This window comes from Melanerpes formicivorus, unplaced genomic scaffold (genome assembly GCF_026170545.1).
Source record: "Melanerpes formicivorus ecotype bairdi unplaced genomic scaffold, bMelFor1.0.p_v2 SCAF_399, whole genome shotgun sequence".
Taxonomy (NCBI): domain Eukaryota; kingdom Metazoa; phylum Chordata; class Aves; order Piciformes; family Picidae; genus Melanerpes; species Melanerpes formicivorus.
This window is the reverse complement of record NW_027142751.1, coordinates 79622-99283: the sequence shown is the minus strand read 5'-3', so window position 1 is coordinate 99283 and position 19662 is coordinate 79622. Positions and strand designations below refer to the sequence as shown.

Here is a 19662-nt window from a genome sequence, read left to right as displayed (position 1 = left end):
AGGCCGTGGGGAGCAGAGCCCCCCGCAGGGCTCTCAGCGCCCCGGGCCGGGCCCGGACTCCCTCCAAGCCAATGGCTGCTGCGGCCCTCGGTGCTGGGCTGCGCTGAGGCTCCTGCCCCGCGTTGGGCCGGGACTGAGGACCCCCACACCCCTCGGGTTGGGGCCAAATCAGCACCCCCGCGACCCTCACAGCAGGGCCCGGGAGCTCTGCCCCGCGGCCCTCCTGCCCCGGGCAGCCAGGGCCTGGGTTGGGATCCAGGGCCCCGAAGTGCCTGGAGGGTCCCCGCAGGCTGAGCGGCCCCGGGGGGCTGCGCTGGTCTCTGCCCCACTGCTCCCCCCCCCGCCTGCTCCTGCAGCTTCCTCCTCCCCGGGGGAAATGTCAGCAGCTGCTGGCAGGCTCTGCGCTGTCACCTTGGCTTCCCCGTTAGGTAACAGCCGGCTCCAGAGAGCCGACGAAAATAGCCTGGGCAGCGCCGTGCCCCGCACTGCACCCAGCGCCATGCCCCGCACCGTGCCCCGCGCCGTGCCCCGCACTGCACCCAGCGCCGTGCCCTGCACCGTGCCCCGCACTGCACCCAGCACTGCACCCAGCGCCGTGCCCCGCACCGTGCCCAGCACTGCACCCAGCGCCGTGCCCCGCACCGTGCCCAGCACTGCACCCAGCGCCGTGCCCCGCACTGCACCCCCGCACTGCACCCAGCACCGTGCCCAGCGCCGTGCCCCGCACTGCACCCAGCGCCGTGCCCCGCACTGCCACCCCCGCACTGCACCCAGCACCGTGCCCAGCGCCGTGCCCCGCACTGCACCCAGCGCCGCGCCCCGCACCGGCTCGGCTGCCGCCCGGCCCTGGCAGCCCACGCGTGTCTGCGGGGCGAGGGACTGGCGGCAGCTCCGGGAGGGGGACCAGGACTCTGCAGCCCGGGGAGGAGCCCCGCGGGCAGCCGCAGCCCCAGCAGGTCCCTCGGATCCCGGGGGGGATCTGAGGGTGCCCAGGAGCACCTGGGGAGGGGGGAAAGCAGACCCCGGGGAGCGGCGAGCGGGGCTGGGGGGCAGCGAGGGGGCAGAGCTCCTGTCCCGGTGCCCATCCTGCCCTGCCCTGCCCGCCCCAGAGGCGGGAGGCTGTCCCGCGGGGGGCGATGCGCCGGGACCGGCCCCAGCACCCCCGGGGCCGCGGCTCCAGCTGGCCGCATCGCAGGGTCCCCGCGGGGCGGCGTGACCCCGAGCCGGGCGCGCAGGCTGGGGCTGGGCTGCTGGGGGGGGAGAGACCCCCGGGGGGATGGCGCGGCCGGGGCAGCCCCGAGGGGCCCCCGCGGCGGGCGGGGGCGGTCCCGGCGCTGGCGGCCGGCGGCGGCGCTGCGTCCCGGCGGCGGCGGCGGCGCTGCCCGGGCTGTGGGCGGCCCCAGCAGGCTCCCCGCCCCGCCCGCCGCCCGCCGCCCCCCCGCCCCGCCAGCCGCCCGAGCGGAGCCGCCGCGGCCGGAGCCCCATGCCGGGAGCTGGGCGCTGAGCGCGGCCCCGAGATGGGGATTCTGAGCATCACCGACCAGGTACCGCCCGGGACGCGCGCGCCCCCCGCCGCCGCCCGCCCCGAGCCCCGCCGCGCGCGCACGCCGGCCCGGGGACGCGCGGCCTACTCCGCGCCGCCGCCGCCCGCGGGCCCGGCCCGGCCCGGCCGCCGCCCCAGGCCGCGCGCCCCGGGACCGCCGTTGGCCCCGAGCCTCCCGGGGCGCTCCCGGACGCCGCTGGGTCCCGCCAGGCTCTGCCGCAGCCCCGGGGCCGCCGGAGCTCAGCACCGAGCTCAGCACCGAGCTCAGCACCGCGGGGCCCCGAGCCCAGCACCGAGCTCAGCACCGAGCTCAGCACCGCGGGGCCCCGAGCCCAGCACCGAGCTCAGCACCGCACGGAGCTCAGCACCGAGCTCAGCACCGCCCCGAGCCCAGCACCGAGCCCAGCACCGAGCCCAGCACCGAGCTCAGCACCGCGGGGCCCAGAGCCCAGCACCGAGCTCAGCACCGCCCCGAGCTCAGCACCGCCCCGAGCTCAGCACCGCGGGGCCCCGAGCCCAGCAGGGAGCTCAGCACCGTGGGGCCCAGCGGGGCCCAGAGCCTAGCACCGGGCTCAGCACCGAGCGCAGCACCGCCCCGAGCCCAGCACCGCCTGGAGCTCAGCGGGGCCGGGGGGGCGCGGAGCCCCCGGAGGGGATCCCGGGGCCGGGGACCCCTCTCTCTGCGCCGCCGCTGCGGGGGGGAGACCCCCGGGACCCTCTCGGTGCCGCCCCCGGAGCGTCCTCGCCGGGGCTCTGGGGCAGGTCTGGGGGTGCAGGGTGCCGTGGTCGGGGTCAGGGCAGGATCCCGGGGAGCAGGATGTTCCCCCCCGCGGTTTGGGGGCGCGATGGTGTGCGGGGAGTCCCCGGCGGGGGTTGGGGACGCTCCTGGGGGGCAGGGGGGTCCCCGTCGGGCGTTGGGGACCCTGCTGGTGTTGCAGGAGGTTTGGGGATGCCCCTGGGGTGCAAGGTGTCCCCCGAGCCCTGATCAGGGTTTGGGGGATCCCCCTAAACCCCCATCGTCTTCGGCTGTGCCTCTGGGGTGCAGGAGGTCCCCAGTGGAGACTCCGTGGCTGTGGGGTGACCCCGTGGGGGTTTGGGACCACCCCTGGGTGGGGGCAGAGTGTCTCTGGGGCATGTTTTGAGGTAGCCCCCCACCCCAGTGCCACCCCTGGGGGGGCAGGAGGGGAGGGTTGGGGACAGGGTGGGCACAGGAGGGGAGGGTGAGGAGGAGGAGGAGGAGGAGGACTCCTTTGGGTTCTACCAGGGGCTGTGAGCAGCAGGAGCTCCAGGCTGGGCTTTGCCAGGCTGGGTTGGGCACCTGGATGTCTCGTGGGGACCCCAAAGGTCTCCCTGGCCCCAGCAGCCCCCAGCCTGCTGCAGGGGAAGGTTTCTCTGGCTGGGGCTGCAGCTCTGGGAGCTTTGCAGGGCACGATGGAGGCGCTGGGAAGAGGCTGCCCAGGGAGGCTGTGGGCGAAGCCTCCCTGGAGATGGCTCCGAGGCAGCTTGGCTGAGGCCTTGTGGGACCTGGGCTGGTGGGAGCTTGGTGGTGAATGGTGCCACAGCAGCTGGCAGCCAGGCACCAGGGCTGTGCCCCAGGGAGCAGTGCTGGGCCCCAGCCTGATCAATATCTTCATTGATGATCTGGAGGGGGGATGGAGTCAGTCAGCAGCACATCTGCAGCTGAGCCCAAGCTGGGGGCAGAGGTTGGTCAGGGAGAGGGCAGAAGGGCTCTGCAGAGGGACCTGGGCAGAGGGGCAGAGCCCAGCAGGATGGCACTGAGCAGCTCCCAGGGCCAGGAGCTGCACCTTGGCCACAGCAACCCCAGGCAGGGCTGCAGGCTGGGGGCAGAGTGGCTGAACAGGAGCCAGCAGTGTGCCCAGGGGGCCAGGAGGGCCAAGGGCAGCCTGTCCTGCAGCAGGAGCAGTGTGGGCAGCAGGAGCAGGGAGCTCATCCTGCCCTGTGCTCAGCACTGCTGAGGCCACTCCTGGAGTCCTGTGTCCAGCTCTGGGCTGCTCAGGGTAGGAAGGAGGTTGAGCTGCTGGAAGGTGTCCAGAGAGGGGCAACAAAGTGGGGAGGGGTCTGGGGAGGGGTCTGGGGAGGGGTCTGGGGCACAGGGCTGTGAGGAGAGGCTGAGGGAGCTGGGGTTGCTTAGCCTGCAGAAGAGGAGGCTCAGGGGAGACCTTCTTGCTCTCTCCAGCTCCCTGCAGGGAGGTTGTATCCAGGTGGGGGTTGTGCTCTTCTCCCAGGCAAGCAGCCCCAGAACAAGAGGACACAGTCTCAAGCTGTGCCAGGGGAGGTTTAGGCTGGAGCTGAGGAGAAAGTTCTTCCCAGAGAGAGTTGTTGGCCATTGGGATGTGCTGCCCAGGGGGGTGGTGGAGTCCCCATCCCTGGAGGTGCTCAGGAGGGGATTGGAGGTGGCCCTTGGAGCCATGGTCTGGCCATGAGGGCTGTGGGGACAGCTTGGACTCGATGATCTCTGAGGCCTCTTCCAGCCTTGGTGACTCTGGGGGGCTCTCATGGCAGGGGGCTGGAGCTGGCTGATCCTCAAGGGTGCTGGGGACCAGCCAAGGAGCTCAGCCCTGCTCCCCTGCCATGGGGATGAGGAAGCTGCTGGTGGGCTGGGGGCCAGGCCCCTGCCTGAACCAGGCTGCTGTGAAGCCCTGGGAGGTGCCAGGGGGGCTGCTGGGGGCCTCCCACCCACTGCCAGCCTCCTGACCTTGGCTTCCTGCTGCAGCCTCCTCTGGTCCAAGCCATCTTCAACCGTGACATAGAGGAGGTGAGGTCCCTGCTGAGCCAGAAGGAGAACATCAATGTCCTGGTGAGTGCTGCCCCTTCCCTGCGTGCAGGGCAGGTGGGAGAGCCTGGGAGGAGTTGGACCACCCCTTGGGGACCCCCCCTCTCCTTCTGGGGGCGGTGAGGAGCCTGGGGGGGCCTTGGGTGGGGAGCAGGCCCTGCTGAGGGAAGGGATGGACATTGCCCAGCTGCTTTGGGCTGCTCCCAGGGCTCAAGGGCATGGGCTGGGGGGGACCTTGGAGCTCATCCTGTTCCTGCCTCCCCCACCCATGAAGGTCATCCAGTTCCAGCCTCCCCTCACCCATCAGGATCACCCTTGAAGATCACCCAGTTCTAACCCCCCTTGCTATGGGCCTTGGCAGGGGGGTTAGAACTGGATGATCTCCAAGGTTCTTGGGTGATCTCCAAGGTCCCTGGCTGATCTCCAAGGTCTCTAGATGATCTCCAAGGTCCCTGGGTAATCTCCAAGGTCTCTGGATGATCTCCAAGGTCCCTGGGAGATCTCTAAGGTCTCTAGATGATCTCCAAGGTCCCTGGGAGATCTCCAAGGTCCCTGGCTGATCTCCAAGGTCCCTGGGTGATCTCTAAGGTCTCTAGATGATCTCCAAGGTCCCTGGGTAATCTCCAAGGTCTCTGGATGATCTCCAAGGTCCCTGGGAGATCTCTAAGGTCTCTAGATGATCTCCAAGGTCCCTGGGTAATCTCCAAGGTCTCTGGATGATCTCCAAGGTCCCTGGGAGATCTCTAAGGTCTCTAGATGATCTCCAAGGTCCCTGGGTGATCTCCAAGGCCCCTGGGTGATCTCCAAGGTCCTTTCCAACCCCTTCCTTGGCTCCCTGCAGGGCTTGCCCAGGCCTCTGCCAGCCTGGGCCCGTGGCCACCTCCGCGCTGCCCCCTGGGCACCCCCCGGGGCCTGCTGAAGGCCTCTGCTGCAGGCTGCTGGATTGAGGCAGTTCTCCCCCTCTCAAGCCATCCCAAGAGGCTGCAGGCACTGGTGGGAGGTTGTCAGGGAGCTGGAGGAGGCAGCTGCCTGCCCTTTGAGGGTCCCTGAGGTGTTGTGTGTCTCCCCCTGCCTCGCCCAGGACCAGGAGCGCCGGACGCCGCTGCATGCTGCTGCCTACATAGGAGATGTTGCAATCCTTGAGCTCCTCATCCTGTCAGGTAAGGAGCTGAGAGCCCTGGAGGCATCTCCCTCACCTCCTCAGGCCGCCCAAGTGGGGAGGGAAGAAGGTTTTGGTCAGCCTTAAAGCAGCCACGGGGGAGAGAAGGCAGCGGTGCCTTAGTGCTTCAGCCACAGAGGCTCTTGGGAGCCGCAGTAGCCTTGGGCTGGGGTTCAGGTGGCCCTGGTGGCCTCTCCCCTCCTTCAGAGGGAGTCCCTTTGGTCTCCAGAGGGATCCAGCTCTTCCCTCTGGCTCTTCAGAGCCTGGTCCTCACCCAAAGCTCCCTGCAAAGTCCTCTCCCACCCCCCCAAGCCCCACCCCAGGTCCTCTGCTGGCTGCTGGGTGGCTCAGGGGGGGGCAGGGGGGCGGTGGGGCAGGCCCAGGAGGTGACCTGGCTGTGGCCTGTGCCTTGCTTCCCCCCCCAGGTGCTAATGTGAACGCCAAGGACACCGTCTGGCTCACGCCGCTGCACCGCGCCGCCGCCTCGCGCAACGAGGTCAGCTGGGCTCCTGCCCCGGGCCCCCTGCTCCCCCAGCTGCTCCTGGGGTGCTGCTGGGCTCCTGCCCCGGGCCCCCTGCTCCCCCTGCTGCTCTTGGGGTGCTGCTGGGCTCCTGCCCCGGGCCCCCCTGCTCCCCCAGCTGCTCCTGGGGTGCTGCTGGGCTCCTGCCCCGGGCCCCCCGCTCCCCCTGCTGCTCTTGGGGTGCTGCTGGGCTCCTGCCCCGGGCCCCCTGCTCCCCCTGCTGCTCTTGGGGTGCTGCTGGGCTCCTGCCCCGGGCCCCCTGCTCCCCCCTGCTGCTCTTGGGGTGCTGCTGGGCTCCTGCCCCGGGCCCCCTGCTCCCCCTGCTGCTCTTGGGGTGCTGCTGGGCTCCTGCCCCGGGCCCCCTGCTCCCCCTGCTGCTCTTGGGGTGCTGCTGGGCTCCTGCCCCGGGCCCCCTGCTCCCCCTGCTGCTCCTGGGGTGCTGCTGGGCTCCTGCCCCGGGCCCCCTGCTCCCCCTGCTGCTCTTGGGGTGCTGCTGGGCTCCTGCCCCGGGCCCCCTGCTCCCCCTGCTGCTCTTGGGGTGCTGCTGGGCTCCTGCCCCGGGCCCCCTGCTCCCCCTGCTGCTCTTGGGGTGCTGCTGGGCTCCTGCCCCGGGCCCCCTGCTCCCCCTGCTGCTCTTGGGGTGCTGCTGGGCTCCTGCCCCGGGCCCCCTGCTCCCCCTGCTGCTCTTGGGGTGCTGCTGGGCTCCTGCCCCTGCCTGGGGGCTTCTGCCCCTGCCTGGGGGCCTCCCTGCCCCTGCCTGGGGGCTCCTGCCCCTGCCTGGGAGCTTCTGCCCCTGCCTGGGGGCCTCCCTGCCCCTGCCTGGGGGCTGCTGCTTGGGCTTGCTCACTGCCTTTGGTCGCCCCTCCCCACCGAGGGGTGGGCTCTGGCTTGGGGAGTGAGGGAGGAAGGAGATGGGGGGGGTGGGGGGGAGGGTAGGGGTCTGAGCAGCTGCTGTGGGCCCCCTCCCCAACCCCCAACCTGCCTGGGGGGCTCCTCCCCCAGCCCGAGGTCTCCTCTGGGCTCCCTCAGGGCTGTGTCTGAGCCCTGCTCTCCTCTGCCCCCCCCAGAAGGCTCTCCACCTCCTCCTGAAGCACTCAGCCGATGTCAACGCCAGGGACAAGTTCTGGCAGACCCCCCTGCACGTGGCTGCCGCCAACAGGGCCACCAAGTGCGTGGAGGCCATCGTGCCCCTGCTGAGCAGCCTCAACGTGGCCGACCGCACCGGGCGCACGGCGCTGCACCACGCCGTGCACAGCGGCCACCTGGAGGTGGGCAGGGGGCAGGGGGCAGGGGGCCACGGCCTGGGCCCTCCCTTCGGCCTTGCTCTGGTCAGCATTGGGTGGGCCAGGCTGGAAGGGGGCTGCAAAGAGCATCCAGTGTGACCCCCCCCCAAGCAGGCAGCAGGGACAGCCCCAGGCTGGATCAGCCCCAGGCTGGATCAGCCCCAGGCTGGACCAGGCCCAGGCTGGATCAGGCCCAGGCTGGAAGGGGTCTCCAAAGCTTATCCAGTCTGACCCCCCCCAGCAGGCAGCAGGGACAGCCCCAAGTGCATCAGGTTTCCCAGGGCCTCCTGGAGCCTTATCTCCAGGGCTGGGGCTTCCAGCACCTCCCTGGGCAAGCTGCTGCAGTGTTCCAGCAGCCTCAGAGTGCAGAACTCCTTCCTGACATCCAATCCCCACCTGCCCTGCTCTAGTCTGAAGCCATTGCCCCTGGGCCTCTCCCCAGCAGTCTCTCCCCAGCCTCCCTGGAGCCTCCTTCAGCTACTGGAAGGTTGCTCTAAGGTCTCCCCAGAGCCTCCTCTTCTCCAGGCTGAGCACCCCCAGCTCCCTCAGCCTGTCCTGGTGGCAGAGCTGGAGCATTTTCCTGGCCCTGCTCTGGCCCTGCTCCATCAGGTCCAGACCTGGGTGCAGGGCTCCAGACCTGGGTGCAGAGCTCCAGACCTGGGTGCAGGGCTCCAGACCTGGATGCAGAGCTCCAGACCTGGGATGCAGAGCTCCAGACCTGGGTGCAGGGCTCCAGACCTGGATGCAGGGCTCCAGACCTGGGTGCAGAGCTCCAGACTGGGGTGCAGAGCTCCAGACCGGGGTGCAGAGCTCCAGACCTGGGTGCAGAGCTCCAGACTGGGGTGCAGAGCTCCAGACCTGGGTGCAGGGCTCCAGACCTGGGTGCAGGGCTCCAGACCTGGGTGCAGAGCTCCAGACCAGGGTGCAGAGCTCCAGACCTGGGTGCAGGGCTCCAGACCTGGGTGCAGAGCTCCAGACCTGGATGCAGGGCTCCAGACCTGGGTGCAGAGCTCCAGACCTGGATGCAGAGCTCCAGACCTGGGTGCAGGGCTCCAGACCTGGGTGCAGAGCTCCAGACCTGGGTGCAGGGCTCCAGACCTGGGTGCAGGGCTCCAGACCTGGGTGCAGAGCTCCAGACCTGGGTGCAGAGCTCCAGACCTGGGTGCAGAGCTCCAGACCTGGGTGCAGGGCTCCCAGTGAGCTCTTGTGGCAGAATCTCCTCTCTGGCTCTGCTCTCAGTGCATCTTTGGATGCAGCCCAGGCTCTGATTTGCCTTCTGGGCTGCAGTCTCACACTGCCTGCTCCTGGCCAGCCACTCCCCCCCTCCAGCACCCCCCAAATCCTTCTCCTCAGGGCTGCTTTCTGTCCCCTCCTCCCCCAGCCTGCGCTGCCAGTGAGGATTGTTCCAGCCCAGGCCCCTGCCCTTGTTCTGGCTGAACCTCACCAGGTGCAGCTGGGCACCACCTTGCCCCAGGTCCCTCTGGATGCCCTCCTGTCCCTCTGGTGCTGTCTGCACCCTGCTGCTGGTGTGCCCCAGCTCCTTGGCTGTGCCATTGTCACCTTGGGTGCTCTTCTCCTGCTCTAGATGGTCAACCTGCTGGTGAACAAAGGGGCCAGCCTCAGCACTTGTGACAAGAAGGACAGACAGCCCAGCCACTGGGCAGCCTTCCTGGGTAAGGTTTTGCTGCCCCCACCAGCTTGGGGGGTTGGCTGGGGGCTTGGGGGAGGGAGCACCTGGAAGAGGTTGGGCAGAGAGGCTGAGGATGCAGCTTCATCCCTGGAGGTGTTTGGAGGGAAGGTTGGGTGAGGCCCTGAGCAAGGTGGGGGGAGGGTGGAGCAGCTAGGGGAAGGTTGAAGGTCATTTAGAGGAGGGCTGAGGAGCAGCTAGGGCAGGGCTGATCTTGGAACTGGCTGATCTTGAAGGTCCCTTCCAACCCAACCCCTCCCCTCCCCTCCCCAACCTTCCCCTCCCCTCCCCAACCTTCCCCTCCCCTCCCCTCCCCTCCCCTCCCCTCCCCCTCCCCTCCCCTCCCCTCCCCTCCCCTCCCCTCCCCTCCCCCTCCCCTCCCCTCCCCTCCTCTCAATCTGAATCTTCCTTCATTCTCCCTGCTCCGGATCCACCTTCCAGGGCAGGGGGGCTCCCCAGCTCTCTGCCTTTGGGGGTGGTCTCACTGCTGCCTCCTTGCCCAGGCCATTTGGAAGTTCTGAAGCTGCTGGTGGGCCCGTGGAGCTGATGTGATGTGCAAGGACAAGAAGGGCTACACCCTGCTGCACACGGCGGCGGCCAGCGGCCAGATCGAGGTCGTGCGGCACCTGCTGAGGCTGGGAGTCGAGGTAGGACCTCCCCAGCCCTCAGCAGGGTGGCCCTGGGCTGCAGCCAGGCTGGGGGGCAGCACCAGGAGGAGGTGCTGGGGGGGGGGGTAGGACCAAGGGGGGAGGCTGAGAACCAGCCAAGGTCTCAAAAGAGCTTGGAGCCAGGTGGGGGTTGGGCACCGTGGCCTCTGAGGGTCCCCTTCCAGCCCAAGGCAGCCTCAGGTTGTAGCAGGGGAGCTGCAGCTTGGCCCTGAGGATCAGTTCCTGCCTCTCTCCAGCTCCCTGAAGGGAGGTTGGAGCCAGGAGGGGGGTTGGGCTCTTCTCCCAGGCACCCAGCACCAGAACAAGAGGACACAGTCTCAAGCTGTGCCAGGGGAGGTTTAGGCTGGAGGTGAGGAAGAAGTTCTCCACAGAGAGAGAGATTGCCCACTGGGATGTGCTGCCTGGGGAGGTGGTGGAGTCCCCATCCCTGGAGGTGTTTAGGAAGAGCCTGGATGAGGCCCTGGGTGCCATGGTTGAGTTGCTCAGATGGTGCTGGGTGAGAGGTTGGACTTGGTGATCAAAAAGGTCTCTTCCAACCTGGTTAATTCTCCCTTCTCCCTTCTCCCTTCTCCCTTCTCCCTTCTCCCTCCTCCCTTCTCCCTCTCCTTCTCCCTCCTCCCTATCTCCCTCCTCCCTTCTCCCTTCTCCTCCCTTCTCCCTTCTCCCTCCTCCCTTCTCCCTCCTCCCTCCTCCCTTCTCCCTTCTCCCTTCTCCCTCCTCCCTCCTCCCTTCTCCCTTCTCCCTCCTCCCTTCTCCCTCCTCCCTTCTCCCTCCTCCCTTCTCCCTCCTCCCTTCTCCCTCCTCCCTTCTCCCTCCTCCTTCTCCCTCCTCCCTTCTCCCTCCTCCCTTCTCCCTCCTCCCTCCTCCCTCCTCCCTCCTCCCTTCTCCCTCCTCCCTTCTCCCTCCTCCCTTCTCCCTCCTCCCTCCTCCCTTCTCCCTCCTCCCTTCTCCCTTCTCCCTTCTCCCTCCTCCCTTCTCCCTTCTCCTCCCTTCTCCCTTCTCCCTCCTCCTTTCTCCCTCCTCCCTCCTCCCTTCTCCCTTCTCCCTCCTCCCTCCTCCCTCCTCCCTTCTCCCTTCTCCCTTCTCCCTTCTCCCTCCTCCCTTCTCCCTCCTCCCTTCTCCCTTCTCCCTCCTCCCTTCTCCCTCCTCCCTTCTCCCTCCTCCCTTCTCCCTCCTCCCTTCTCCCTTCTCCCTTCTTCCTCCTCCCTTCTCCCTCCTCCCTTCTCCCTCCTCCCTCCTCCCTTCTCCCTCCTCCCTTCTCCCTCCTCCCTTCTCCCTCCTCCCTTCTCCCTCCTCCCTTCTCCCTTCTCCCTTCTTCCTCCTCCCTTCTCCCTCCTCCCTTCTCCCTTCTCCCTCCTCCCTCCTCCCTCCTCCCTCCTCCCTCCTCCCTTCTCCCTCCTCCCTTCTCCCTCCTCCCTCCTCCCTTCTCCCTCCTCCCTTCTCCCTCCTCCCTCCTCCCTCCTCCCTCCTCCCTTCTCCCTCCTCCCTTCTCCCTCCTCCCTCCTCCCTCCTCCCTCCTCCCTTCTCCCTCCTCCCTTCTCCCTCCTCCCTTCTCCCTCCTCCCTTCTCCCTCCTCCCTTCTCCCTCCTCCCTCCTCCCTTCTCCCTCCTCCCTTCTCCCTCCTCCCTTCTCCCTCCTCCCTCCTCCCTTCTCCCTTCTCCCCTTCCCCCTCCCCTCCCTCCCCTCCCCTGGCTCTGCTCCAGATCGACGAGCCCAACCTCTTTGGGAACACAGCCCTCCACATTGCCTGCTACATGGGGCAGGATGCTGTGGCCAACGAGCTGGTCAACTATGGAGCCAATGTCAACCAGCCCAACGAGAAGGGCTTCACCCCCCTGCACTTTGCTGCTGTCTCCACCAACGGAGCTCTGTGCCTGGAGCTCCTGGTCAACAACGGCGCCGACGTCAACTTCCAGGTCCGGCTGCCTCTGCCCTGGGGGGGCTTGGCCCCTGGGGAGGAGGGCAGCAAGGGGAAGCTCCTCGTGGGGAAAGGCCTTTCTGACCTGCAGGTGGTTTCTCCTGCTTCCCTCCCCCCCTGCAGAGTAAGGAAGGGAAGAGTCCCCTGCACATGGCTGCCATCCACGGACGGTTCACGAGGTCGCAGATCCTCATCCAGAACGGTGAGGGAGGCCTTGCCCTGCCCCTCAGCCAGGCCTGGCCCCCAGGGGCTGCTTGCTCAGAGGGTTCCAGAGGGCCCCCATGGACAGGCAGACCCACTCTGTGCTCAGAGGGGCCTGTGAGTGGTGGTTCTGTGCTGCTTAGGGGGTGGCTGGTGGCCCTGTGCTGCTCAGGGAGCTGTGGCTGGTGGCTGCATACTGCTCAGAGGGAGCTGTGGCCCCATGCTGGTGGCCTCCTGCTGCTCAGGGGAGTGGGACCAGGCACCCTGTGCCTCCCCCTCGAGGGCAGCAAAGTGCAGAGCAGGGAGCTTGGAGTTCCTGCCAGGTCAGAGCTGCTGTGACCAAAGAAGCTTCCTGGAACCACAGCCAATCTCAGGAGAGGGCTGCAGGCCTGGCAGCCCCCCTGAGGCTGCAGCTGGAGCCCTCCAGGGGTGGAAGCCTCTCCTGGTGGGGCTGGGGGGGGGATGGCAGGGCCCCAGGCCTGCAGTGCCCTTGGCTCGGGGCGGGGGCAGAGGTCCTCTGCAGGGCTCTCTGCTCAGGGCTTCCTTTGCCCTTCCCACTGCAGCAGCGAGGCTGAAGAGCCTCCAGTGCCTGGCTGGGGGGCTGAGGTGGGGATGTGGTGGTGGGGGAGGAAGCTGGGGGGTGGGAAGGGCTCTGTCAGAGGAGGCTTTGGTTGTCCCTTGGGCAGGCAGCGAGATCGACTGCGCCGACAAGTACGGCAACACCCCGCTGCACGTGGCGGCCCGCTACGGCCACGAGCTGCTCATTAGCACTTTGATGACCAACGGTGCTGACACTGCGAGGTAAGCAGCCCCTCAGCCTCCTCTTCCTCCTGCATGCCCTGCTGGGCTGGGGAAGGGCCCTGCAGCCAAACCAGCCTGACCTTGTGCCAGCAGGGTGCCCGCGGCGCCTTGCCCGGCGGCGGCGCAGCCGAGGGGGGAGCCAGGGGGTTAGAGGCTCACAGCCTCAGAGCATCACAGCCTCAGAGCATCACAGCCTCAGAGCATCACAGCATCACTGCCTGACAGGCTCACAGCCTCAGAGCATCACAGCCTCAGAGCATCACAGCCTCAGAGCATCACTGCCTGACAGGCTCACAGCCTCAGAGCATCACAGCCTCAGAGCATCACTGCCTGACAGGCTCACAGCCTCAGAGCATCACTGCCTGACAGGCTCACAGCCTCAGAGCATCACAGCCTCAGAGCATTACAGCCTCAGAGCATCACAGCCTCAGAGCATCACAGCCTCAGAGCATCACAGCATCACTGCCTGACAGGCTCACAGCCTTAGAGCATCACTGCCTGACAGGCTCACAGCCTCAGAGCATCACAGCCTCAGAGCATCACAGCCTCAGAGCATTACAGCCTCAGAGCATCACAGCCTCAGAGCATCACTGCCTGACAGGCTCACAGCCTCAGAGCATCACAGCCTCAGAGCATCACAGCCTCAGAGCATCACTGCCTGACAGGCTCACAGCCTTAGAGCATCACAGCCTCAGAGCATCACAGCCTCAGAGCATCACTGCCTGACAGGCTCACAGCCTCAGAGCATCACAGCCTCAGAGCATCACAGCCTCAGAGCATTACAGCCTCAGAGCATCACAGCCTCAGAGCATCACTGCCTGACAGGCTCACAGCCTTAGAGCATCACAGCCTCAGAGCATCACATTATCACAGTCTCAAACCCCTTCCCTGTGCCGAGTTCTGGGGCTCCACCATCCTCCCAAAGCCCTCTGGGGGCTGTTTTGGAGGAGGAGGAGGAGGTGGCAGGGGGCCAGAGCCTCCCCAGGGTCACCCAGCTGGGGCTCTGGGGGGCAGGGTCTGGAGGTGGCGCTCCGGAGGCACCGGCTCGGGGTGGGAGGTTCTGGGAGCGGGGAGCTGAGGTGGGCACCCCCCCACCCCCAGAGTGGGGACTTCAGGGGTGGAGGAGCTGCTTGGTGGCCCTGCTGTGGGCCTGTGGCCTCCTCCTGAGCCCTCCTCTCTCCCTGGCAGGCGTGGGATCCACGACATGTTCCCCCTGCACTTGGCTGTGCTCTTTGGGTTCTCAGACTGTTGTCGGAAGCTGCTTTCCTCAGGTGAGTGCCAGCTCCTGCAGCAGAGGCCCCAGGAGCTTCTTCCCCAACCCCCCACCCCAACCCCCCACCCCAACCCCCCCAAAGGTGTAAGAGAGAAGGAACAAAAATTGCTCCACACAGGCCTGGAAATGAATTGGGGAACTGAACTGAGCTCTGGGTGCTTCCATGCCCTCGCTGGAAGCTCCTCTCCAGCTCTCCCACAGCTGCTTCCAGACGCTGCAAGGTCTCTCCTGAGGTCCCTCTGGTGCCTTCCAGCTGAGCAGTTCCAGCCCTCATCCAAGGGGCATCAGTTCCTGCTTAGCCTCTAGCCTCTGGCCAGGTCTCTCCAGCTTGGGCTTAGCAAAAGCTTCACTCAGCCAACGTGGTCCCAGAGCTGTCCCCCGCAGGCCTCAATGCCACCAGCAGCTCCCTGCCTCCCCCCCATGCCCAGGCCCACAGAAGAAATTGGCTCCCCCAAGGCCAAGCCAGGCTGCAGAGCTCCTCCACAAGAGGCAAGGTCTGGCTGGGAGCAAAGAGAGAGGGAGGAAAAGGCAGCAGCTGACTGTGCAGCCCCAGGTTAGAGAGGTGCAGGCTGAGGGGAAGGAAACCACAGAGCTGTCAGGGCTGGAAGGGAGCTCAAGGCTCAGTCAGTCCCAGCCCCCTGCCATGGGCAGGGAGCCCTCACACCACAGCAGGTTGCTCACAGCCACCTCCAGCCTGGCCCTGAGCACCTCCAGGGATGAGGAGGAGGCTTCCAGCACCTCCCTGGGCAGCCTGGGCCAGGCTCTCACCACCCTCCTAGGGAACAACTTCTTTCTCACAGCCAAGCTGAGTCTCCCCACTTCCAGTTCTGCTCCATCCCCCCCAGTCCTATCCTTCCCTGATAGCCTCCAAAGTCCCTCCCCAGCTTTCCTGCAGCCCCCTGCAGCCCCTGGGAGGCCACCAGAAGGTCTCCTGGGAGCCTTCTCCTCTCCAGCCTGCACAACCCCAACTCTCTCAGGCTGTGCTCAGCTCCAGCCCTCTGATCCTGGCCCTGCTCTGGACACCTTCCAGCCCCTCCAGAGCCTTCCTGGAGCAGAGGCTGCAGAGCTGGCCCCAGAGCTGCAGCTGTGGTGTGAGCAGAGTGGAGCAGAGGGGCAGAATCCCCTCCCTGGCCACACTGCTGCTGCAGCCCAGGCTCTGCTTGGCTCTGGGCTGCGATCCCAAAGCTTCTCTTTGCCCGGCCTCCACCTCCTGGGCTTCTCTACTCCCTGCTCTGCAGTGAAGCCATCCCAGTTCTTAAACCCAGAAGACTGCTGGAGATGAGGACAAGTCCAAGAGGCCCTCTCCTTGACCCCCTTTCTCCTTGTCCCCCCCTCCTCCTGCCTGTCTGCAGGTCAGTTGTACAGCATCGTGTCCTCGCTGAGCAACGAGCACGTCCTGTCCGCCGGCTTCGACATCAACACCCCTGACAACCTGGGCAGGACCTGCCTCCATGCTGCTGCTTCTGGAGGGTGAGCTCCTCCCCACTCCCTTCCCACCTTGCAGAGGGCCTCCAGACACACAGTCATAGCATCACAGGGCTGGAAGGGAGCTCAGGGCTCAGCCAGTCCCAACCCCCTGCCATGGGCAGGGAGCCCTCACACCACAGCAGGTTGCTCACAGCCACCTCCAGCCTGGCCCTGAGCACCTCCAGGGATGAGGAGGAGGCTTCCAGCACCTCCCTGGGCAGTCTGTGCCAGGCTCTCACCACCCTCCTGGGGAACAACTTCTTCCTCACAGCCAAGCTGAGTCTCCCCACTTCCAGTTCTGCTCCATCCCCCCCAGTCCTATCCTTCCCTGATAGCCTCCAAAGTCCCTCCCCAGCTTTCCTGCAGCCCCCTGCAGATCCTGGGAGGCCACCAGAAGGTCTCCTGGGAGCCTTCTCCTCTCCAGCCTGCACAACCCCAACTCTCTCAGGCTGTGCTCAGCTCCAGCCCTCTGCTCCTGGCCCTGCTCTGGACACCTTCCAGCCCCTCCAGAGCCTTTCTGGAGCAGAGGCTGCAGAGCTGGCCCCAGAGCTGCAGCTGTGGTGTGAGCAGAGTGGAGCAGAGGGGCAGAATCCCCTCCCTGGTCACACTTCTGCTGCTGCAGCCCAGGGTGTGATTGGCCAGGCCAGCCCAAGCCCCTCCAGCCTCAAAGCAGGGCTCAGCTCAGGCAGGTTGCACAGGGGAACTCAGCCAGGTGGGGTCAGAAGAGCTCCAAACCTCTCCTGGGCAGTGCCAGCCCTCCAGCAGCCTCACACCAAAGAGATTTCTCCTCCTGAGGGCCTCAGTTTGTGCCCCTGGGCAGCACTGAGCAGAGTCTGGCCCCAGCCCCTTGCCCCCCTCACCCTTTAGCTCCTGCTGAGCACTGCTCAGATCCCCTCTGGGGCTGCTCTGCTCCAGGCCTCCAGCACCTCCACACCCAAGAAGCTTCTCCTCCTGTTGGGGTGGAAGCTCCTGGGGTCCAGTTTGTGTCCCCTGCTCACTGTCCCATCACTGGGCACCACTCAGCAGGGCCTGGCACCTCCATCCTGACCCCTCACATGTTGGGGGGGAACCTTGATCAGGTCCTCTCTCAGCCTTCTCCACACTCACCAGCCCCAGGGCAGGGACCAAACTCTCACCTTCCTTCCTCTTCTCCCAGCCACCAGCAGCCCAGCACCATGTGTGGCTCAGGATTGGACCTCTGGGTGCTGCTCCTGTCACTCAGTGCCCTTGCAGAGAGTCCCTCTCCAGCTCTGCTGGAGCCACCTGCAGGCAGCCTCCTCTGAAGGTCTCTCTGGAGCCTTCAGGCTGAACATTTCCAGCTCTCAGCTCTCCTCTGGAGCTCCTCACCTTGGGGGCTGCAGGGTGGGAAGCAGCAGGGGCATGGGAGCAGGGAGCTGTCCCTGCCCTGGCTGTGTCTGGGAGGGCTTTGGTTGGCTCTGGGGCCTCCTGAGCTGCTCCTGACTCCTCTTCCTCCCTCCCCAGGAACGTTGAATGTCTTAATTTGCTGTTGAGCAGTGGTGCTGACTTGAGGAGGAGAGACAAGTTTGGGAGGTAAGGCTGAGGTGGGGCCTGCAAGCAGCTTGGGAGGGCTTCCTGGAGGGCACAGAGCCTGCCACTGGGGAATGGATTGGCTTGGAAAAGGCCTCCCAAGAGGGTGGAGTCCAACATCAGCCCAAGCCCACTGTGGCCCCAAGTGCCATGGCCCCAGGTGCCAGCCATGGCCACAGGTTCCCCTCCAGGGATGGAGACTCCTCCCTGGGCAGCCTGGGCCAGGCTTGCAGAACCCTTCCAGGGGAGAAGTTTCTCCTCAGGGCCAAGCTGAGCCTGCCCTGGGGCAGCCTGAGGCCCTCTCCTCTGGTCCTGGCCCTTGGCCCCAGAGCCCAACCCCCCCTGGCTGCAGGCTCCTCTCAGGCACTTGCAGGCAGCCAGGAGGTCTCCCCTCAGCCTCCTCTCCTCCAGCCTCAACCCCAAACCCTTCCCTGGCTTCCAGGCCCTCCTCTGGCCCAGCTCCAGCTCCTCAGTGTCCTTGTGGCAGGGAGCAGCCAGCTCTGCCCTCCCCAGTGCCCATCCCCTGGGGACAGCCCCTGCCCAGCTCCTAGGCCCTGTGTGGTGCCTGCTGCTGCTTCCTTCCCCCTGCAGCAGCTCAGCTCTGCCTCTCCCCTCAGCTTCAGGGTGGGGGAGGGGCAGTTTGCTGCCTTGCTGCTGGGTGGTTTGGTCTCTCTTGGGTGCTCCAAGTCCCCTTCTGTCCCTCCACCTTCCAGGACTCCTCTGCACTACGCAGCTGCCAACGGCAGCTACCAGTGCACAGTGACCCTGGTGACAGCAGGAGCCAGCATCAACGAGGCTGACTGCAAAGGCTGCACCCCCCTGCACTATGCTGCTGCTTCAGACACCTACAGGAGGTCAGTAGGGGGCTGGGGGGCAGCAGCTCCTTGCTGCCAGGGCTGGGGGGGGAGGTGGCACCCAGCTGGGTGGCACCCAGCTGCCCCCTGGCTGGCACTCAGCAGGGCTTGGTGGGCAGGGGGCACACAGCAAGCTGAGCAGATTTGGCTCACTTCAGAGGTGCCAGGCCTGGAGGTGGGTGGCACACAGTGGGGTGGTGGCACAAGGTGGAGAGGTGGCACCCAGCTGGGCAGAGATGCTTGGCTGAGCCCTGGCTGGCCCCCAGCAGGGCTCTATGGGCAGGGGGGCACTGTGGTGGTGGTGGGGGGCACTGTGGTGGGGGGGGGGGGCACGGTGGTGGTGGGGGGCACTGTGGTGGTGGTGGGCACTGTGGTGGTGGGGGGCACTGTGGTGGTGAGGGGCACTGTGGTGGTGGTGGTGGGCACTGTGGTGGTGGGGGGCACTGTGGTGGTGGTGGGGGGCACTGTGGTGGCGGGGGGGGGCACGGTGGTGGTGGGGGGCACTGTGGTGGTGGTGGTGGGCACTGTGGTGGGGGGGGGCACTGTGGTGGTGGTGGTGGGCACGGTGGTGGTGGTAGGCACTGTGGTGGTGGTGCGGGGCACTGTGGTGGTGGGGGGCACTGTGGTGGTGGGGGGCACTGTGGTGGTGGGGGGCACTGTGGTGGTGGGGGGCACTCAGCCATGCCCAAGTTTTGCCCTGCAGAGCTGAGCCTCCCTCAGGAAACAGCCACGAGGGTGATGAGGAACCTCTGAAAGAGTCCAGGCTGAAGGAGGCTTTCTTGTGAGTGGCCCCCCAGGCCCCCCCCCACCTTGGCCCCCTCCCCAGCCCCCCTACCCCTTCTCCCCCATTCCTGGCCCCCCCTACTCCTTTCCCCCCTTTCCCATTCTCCTTCTTCCTTCCCCTCCATCCCCAGCCCCCCTACTGCTTCTCCCCCATTCCCAGCCCCCCTCCTCCTTCCCCCACAGCCCCCCCATCCTTTCCTCCCCCCCTACCCCCCTGCATCCTCCAGGCCTCCTCCTGCTGCCTGCAGCAAAGCTCTGAGCTGCTCCTGGCCCTTCACCTCCTGCTCCTCACTCCTCAGCAGGGCTCTGCATGACCCAAGATCAACTTGGGGCAGGGGAGGGTGGGGGTGTGGGTGTGTGGGGGGGAGGTGTCCCCTTTTTGCCCCTCTCCTGATCCCTGCTCTCTCTCCTGGCAGCTGTTTGGAGTTCCTGCTGGACAATGGTGCTGACCCCTCCCTGCGGGACAAGCAGGGCTACACTGCTGTCCACTACGCAGCTGCCTATGGCAACAGGCAGAACCTCGAGCTGGTCAGCAGCTGGGGACCCCCTGGGAGGGCATCTGGGTCCAACCCCCCCTGGAGGTCCTGCAGATCCCCCCCCAGACCCCCTTGAAGGGCATCGAGGTCCAAGCCCCCTGCCGTGGGGGTCAGCAGCCCAGCCCATGGCAGGGGCTTGGAGCCAGGTCATCCCCAGCCTACCCCTGGGTGCTGCTCAGCCTGCCCCTGGGTGCTGCTCAGCCATCCCCTGGGTGCTGCTCAGCCTGCCCCTGGGTGCTGCTCAGCCATCCCCTGGGTGCTGCTCAGCCTGCCCCTGGGTGCTCCCCAGCCATCCCCTGGGTGCTGCTCAGCCTTCCCCTGGGTGCTCCCCAGCCTGCCCCTGGGTGCTCCCCAGCCTGGCCCTGGGGATCAGATCAGGCTCTGGGCATCCTGAGGGAGTTGAAGCTCCAAGCTTGGAGATCTCCAAGTCAGGCTCTGGGCAGCCTGGCCCTGGTGGGAGATGTCTCTGCTGACCCTTGAGGGCCCTTCCAGCCCAACCCCTTCCAGGTCCCTCCTGGCTGGGGGTCTCTGGAGGTCTCTCAGGGGGATGCTTTCTGTGTCCTTACTCTTGCAGCTCCTGGAGATGTCTTTTAACTGCCTGGAGGATGTGGAGAGCACCATTCCAGT

The 19662-nt window shown here is 66.6% G+C and overlaps 2 protein-coding genes across 2 annotated transcripts in view; both read left to right on the top strand.

The window, feature by feature from the left end:
• The first annotated feature begins 1440 nt into the window (after positions 1 to 1440).
• Positions 1441 to 12578, top strand: LOC137459704 (serine/threonine-protein phosphatase 6 regulatory ankyrin repeat subunit C-like). Its single transcript, XM_068170479.1, is given in 11 exon segments — positions 1441 to 1544; positions 4278 to 4361; positions 5419 to 5497; positions 5922 to 5992; positions 7084 to 7284; positions 8885 to 8972; positions 9490 to 9521; positions 9523 to 9633; positions 11358 to 11570; positions 11696 to 11774; positions 12460 to 12578. Coding segments are annotated over 11 exon segments (1104 nt in total). The 5' UTR covers positions 1441 to 1517.
• Positions 12579 to 13778: 1200 nt separating this feature from the next.
• The window catches only part of ANKRD52 (ankyrin repeat domain 52), a 9434-nt gene continuing 3550 nt past the window's right edge, over positions 13779 to 19662 (top strand). The window contains exons 1-6 of the mRNA XM_068170477.1: positions 13779 to 13845; positions 15200 to 15317; positions 16797 to 16865; positions 17576 to 17716; positions 18916 to 19027; positions 19610 to 19660. Of these exons, the coding sequence (XP_068026578.1) occupies positions 13779 to 13845; positions 15200 to 15317; positions 16797 to 16865; positions 17576 to 17716; positions 18916 to 19027; positions 19610 to 19660 (558 nt within the window). The remainder of the gene's footprint in view (positions 13846 to 15199; positions 15318 to 16796; positions 16866 to 17575; positions 17717 to 18915; positions 19028 to 19609; positions 19661 to 19662) is intronic.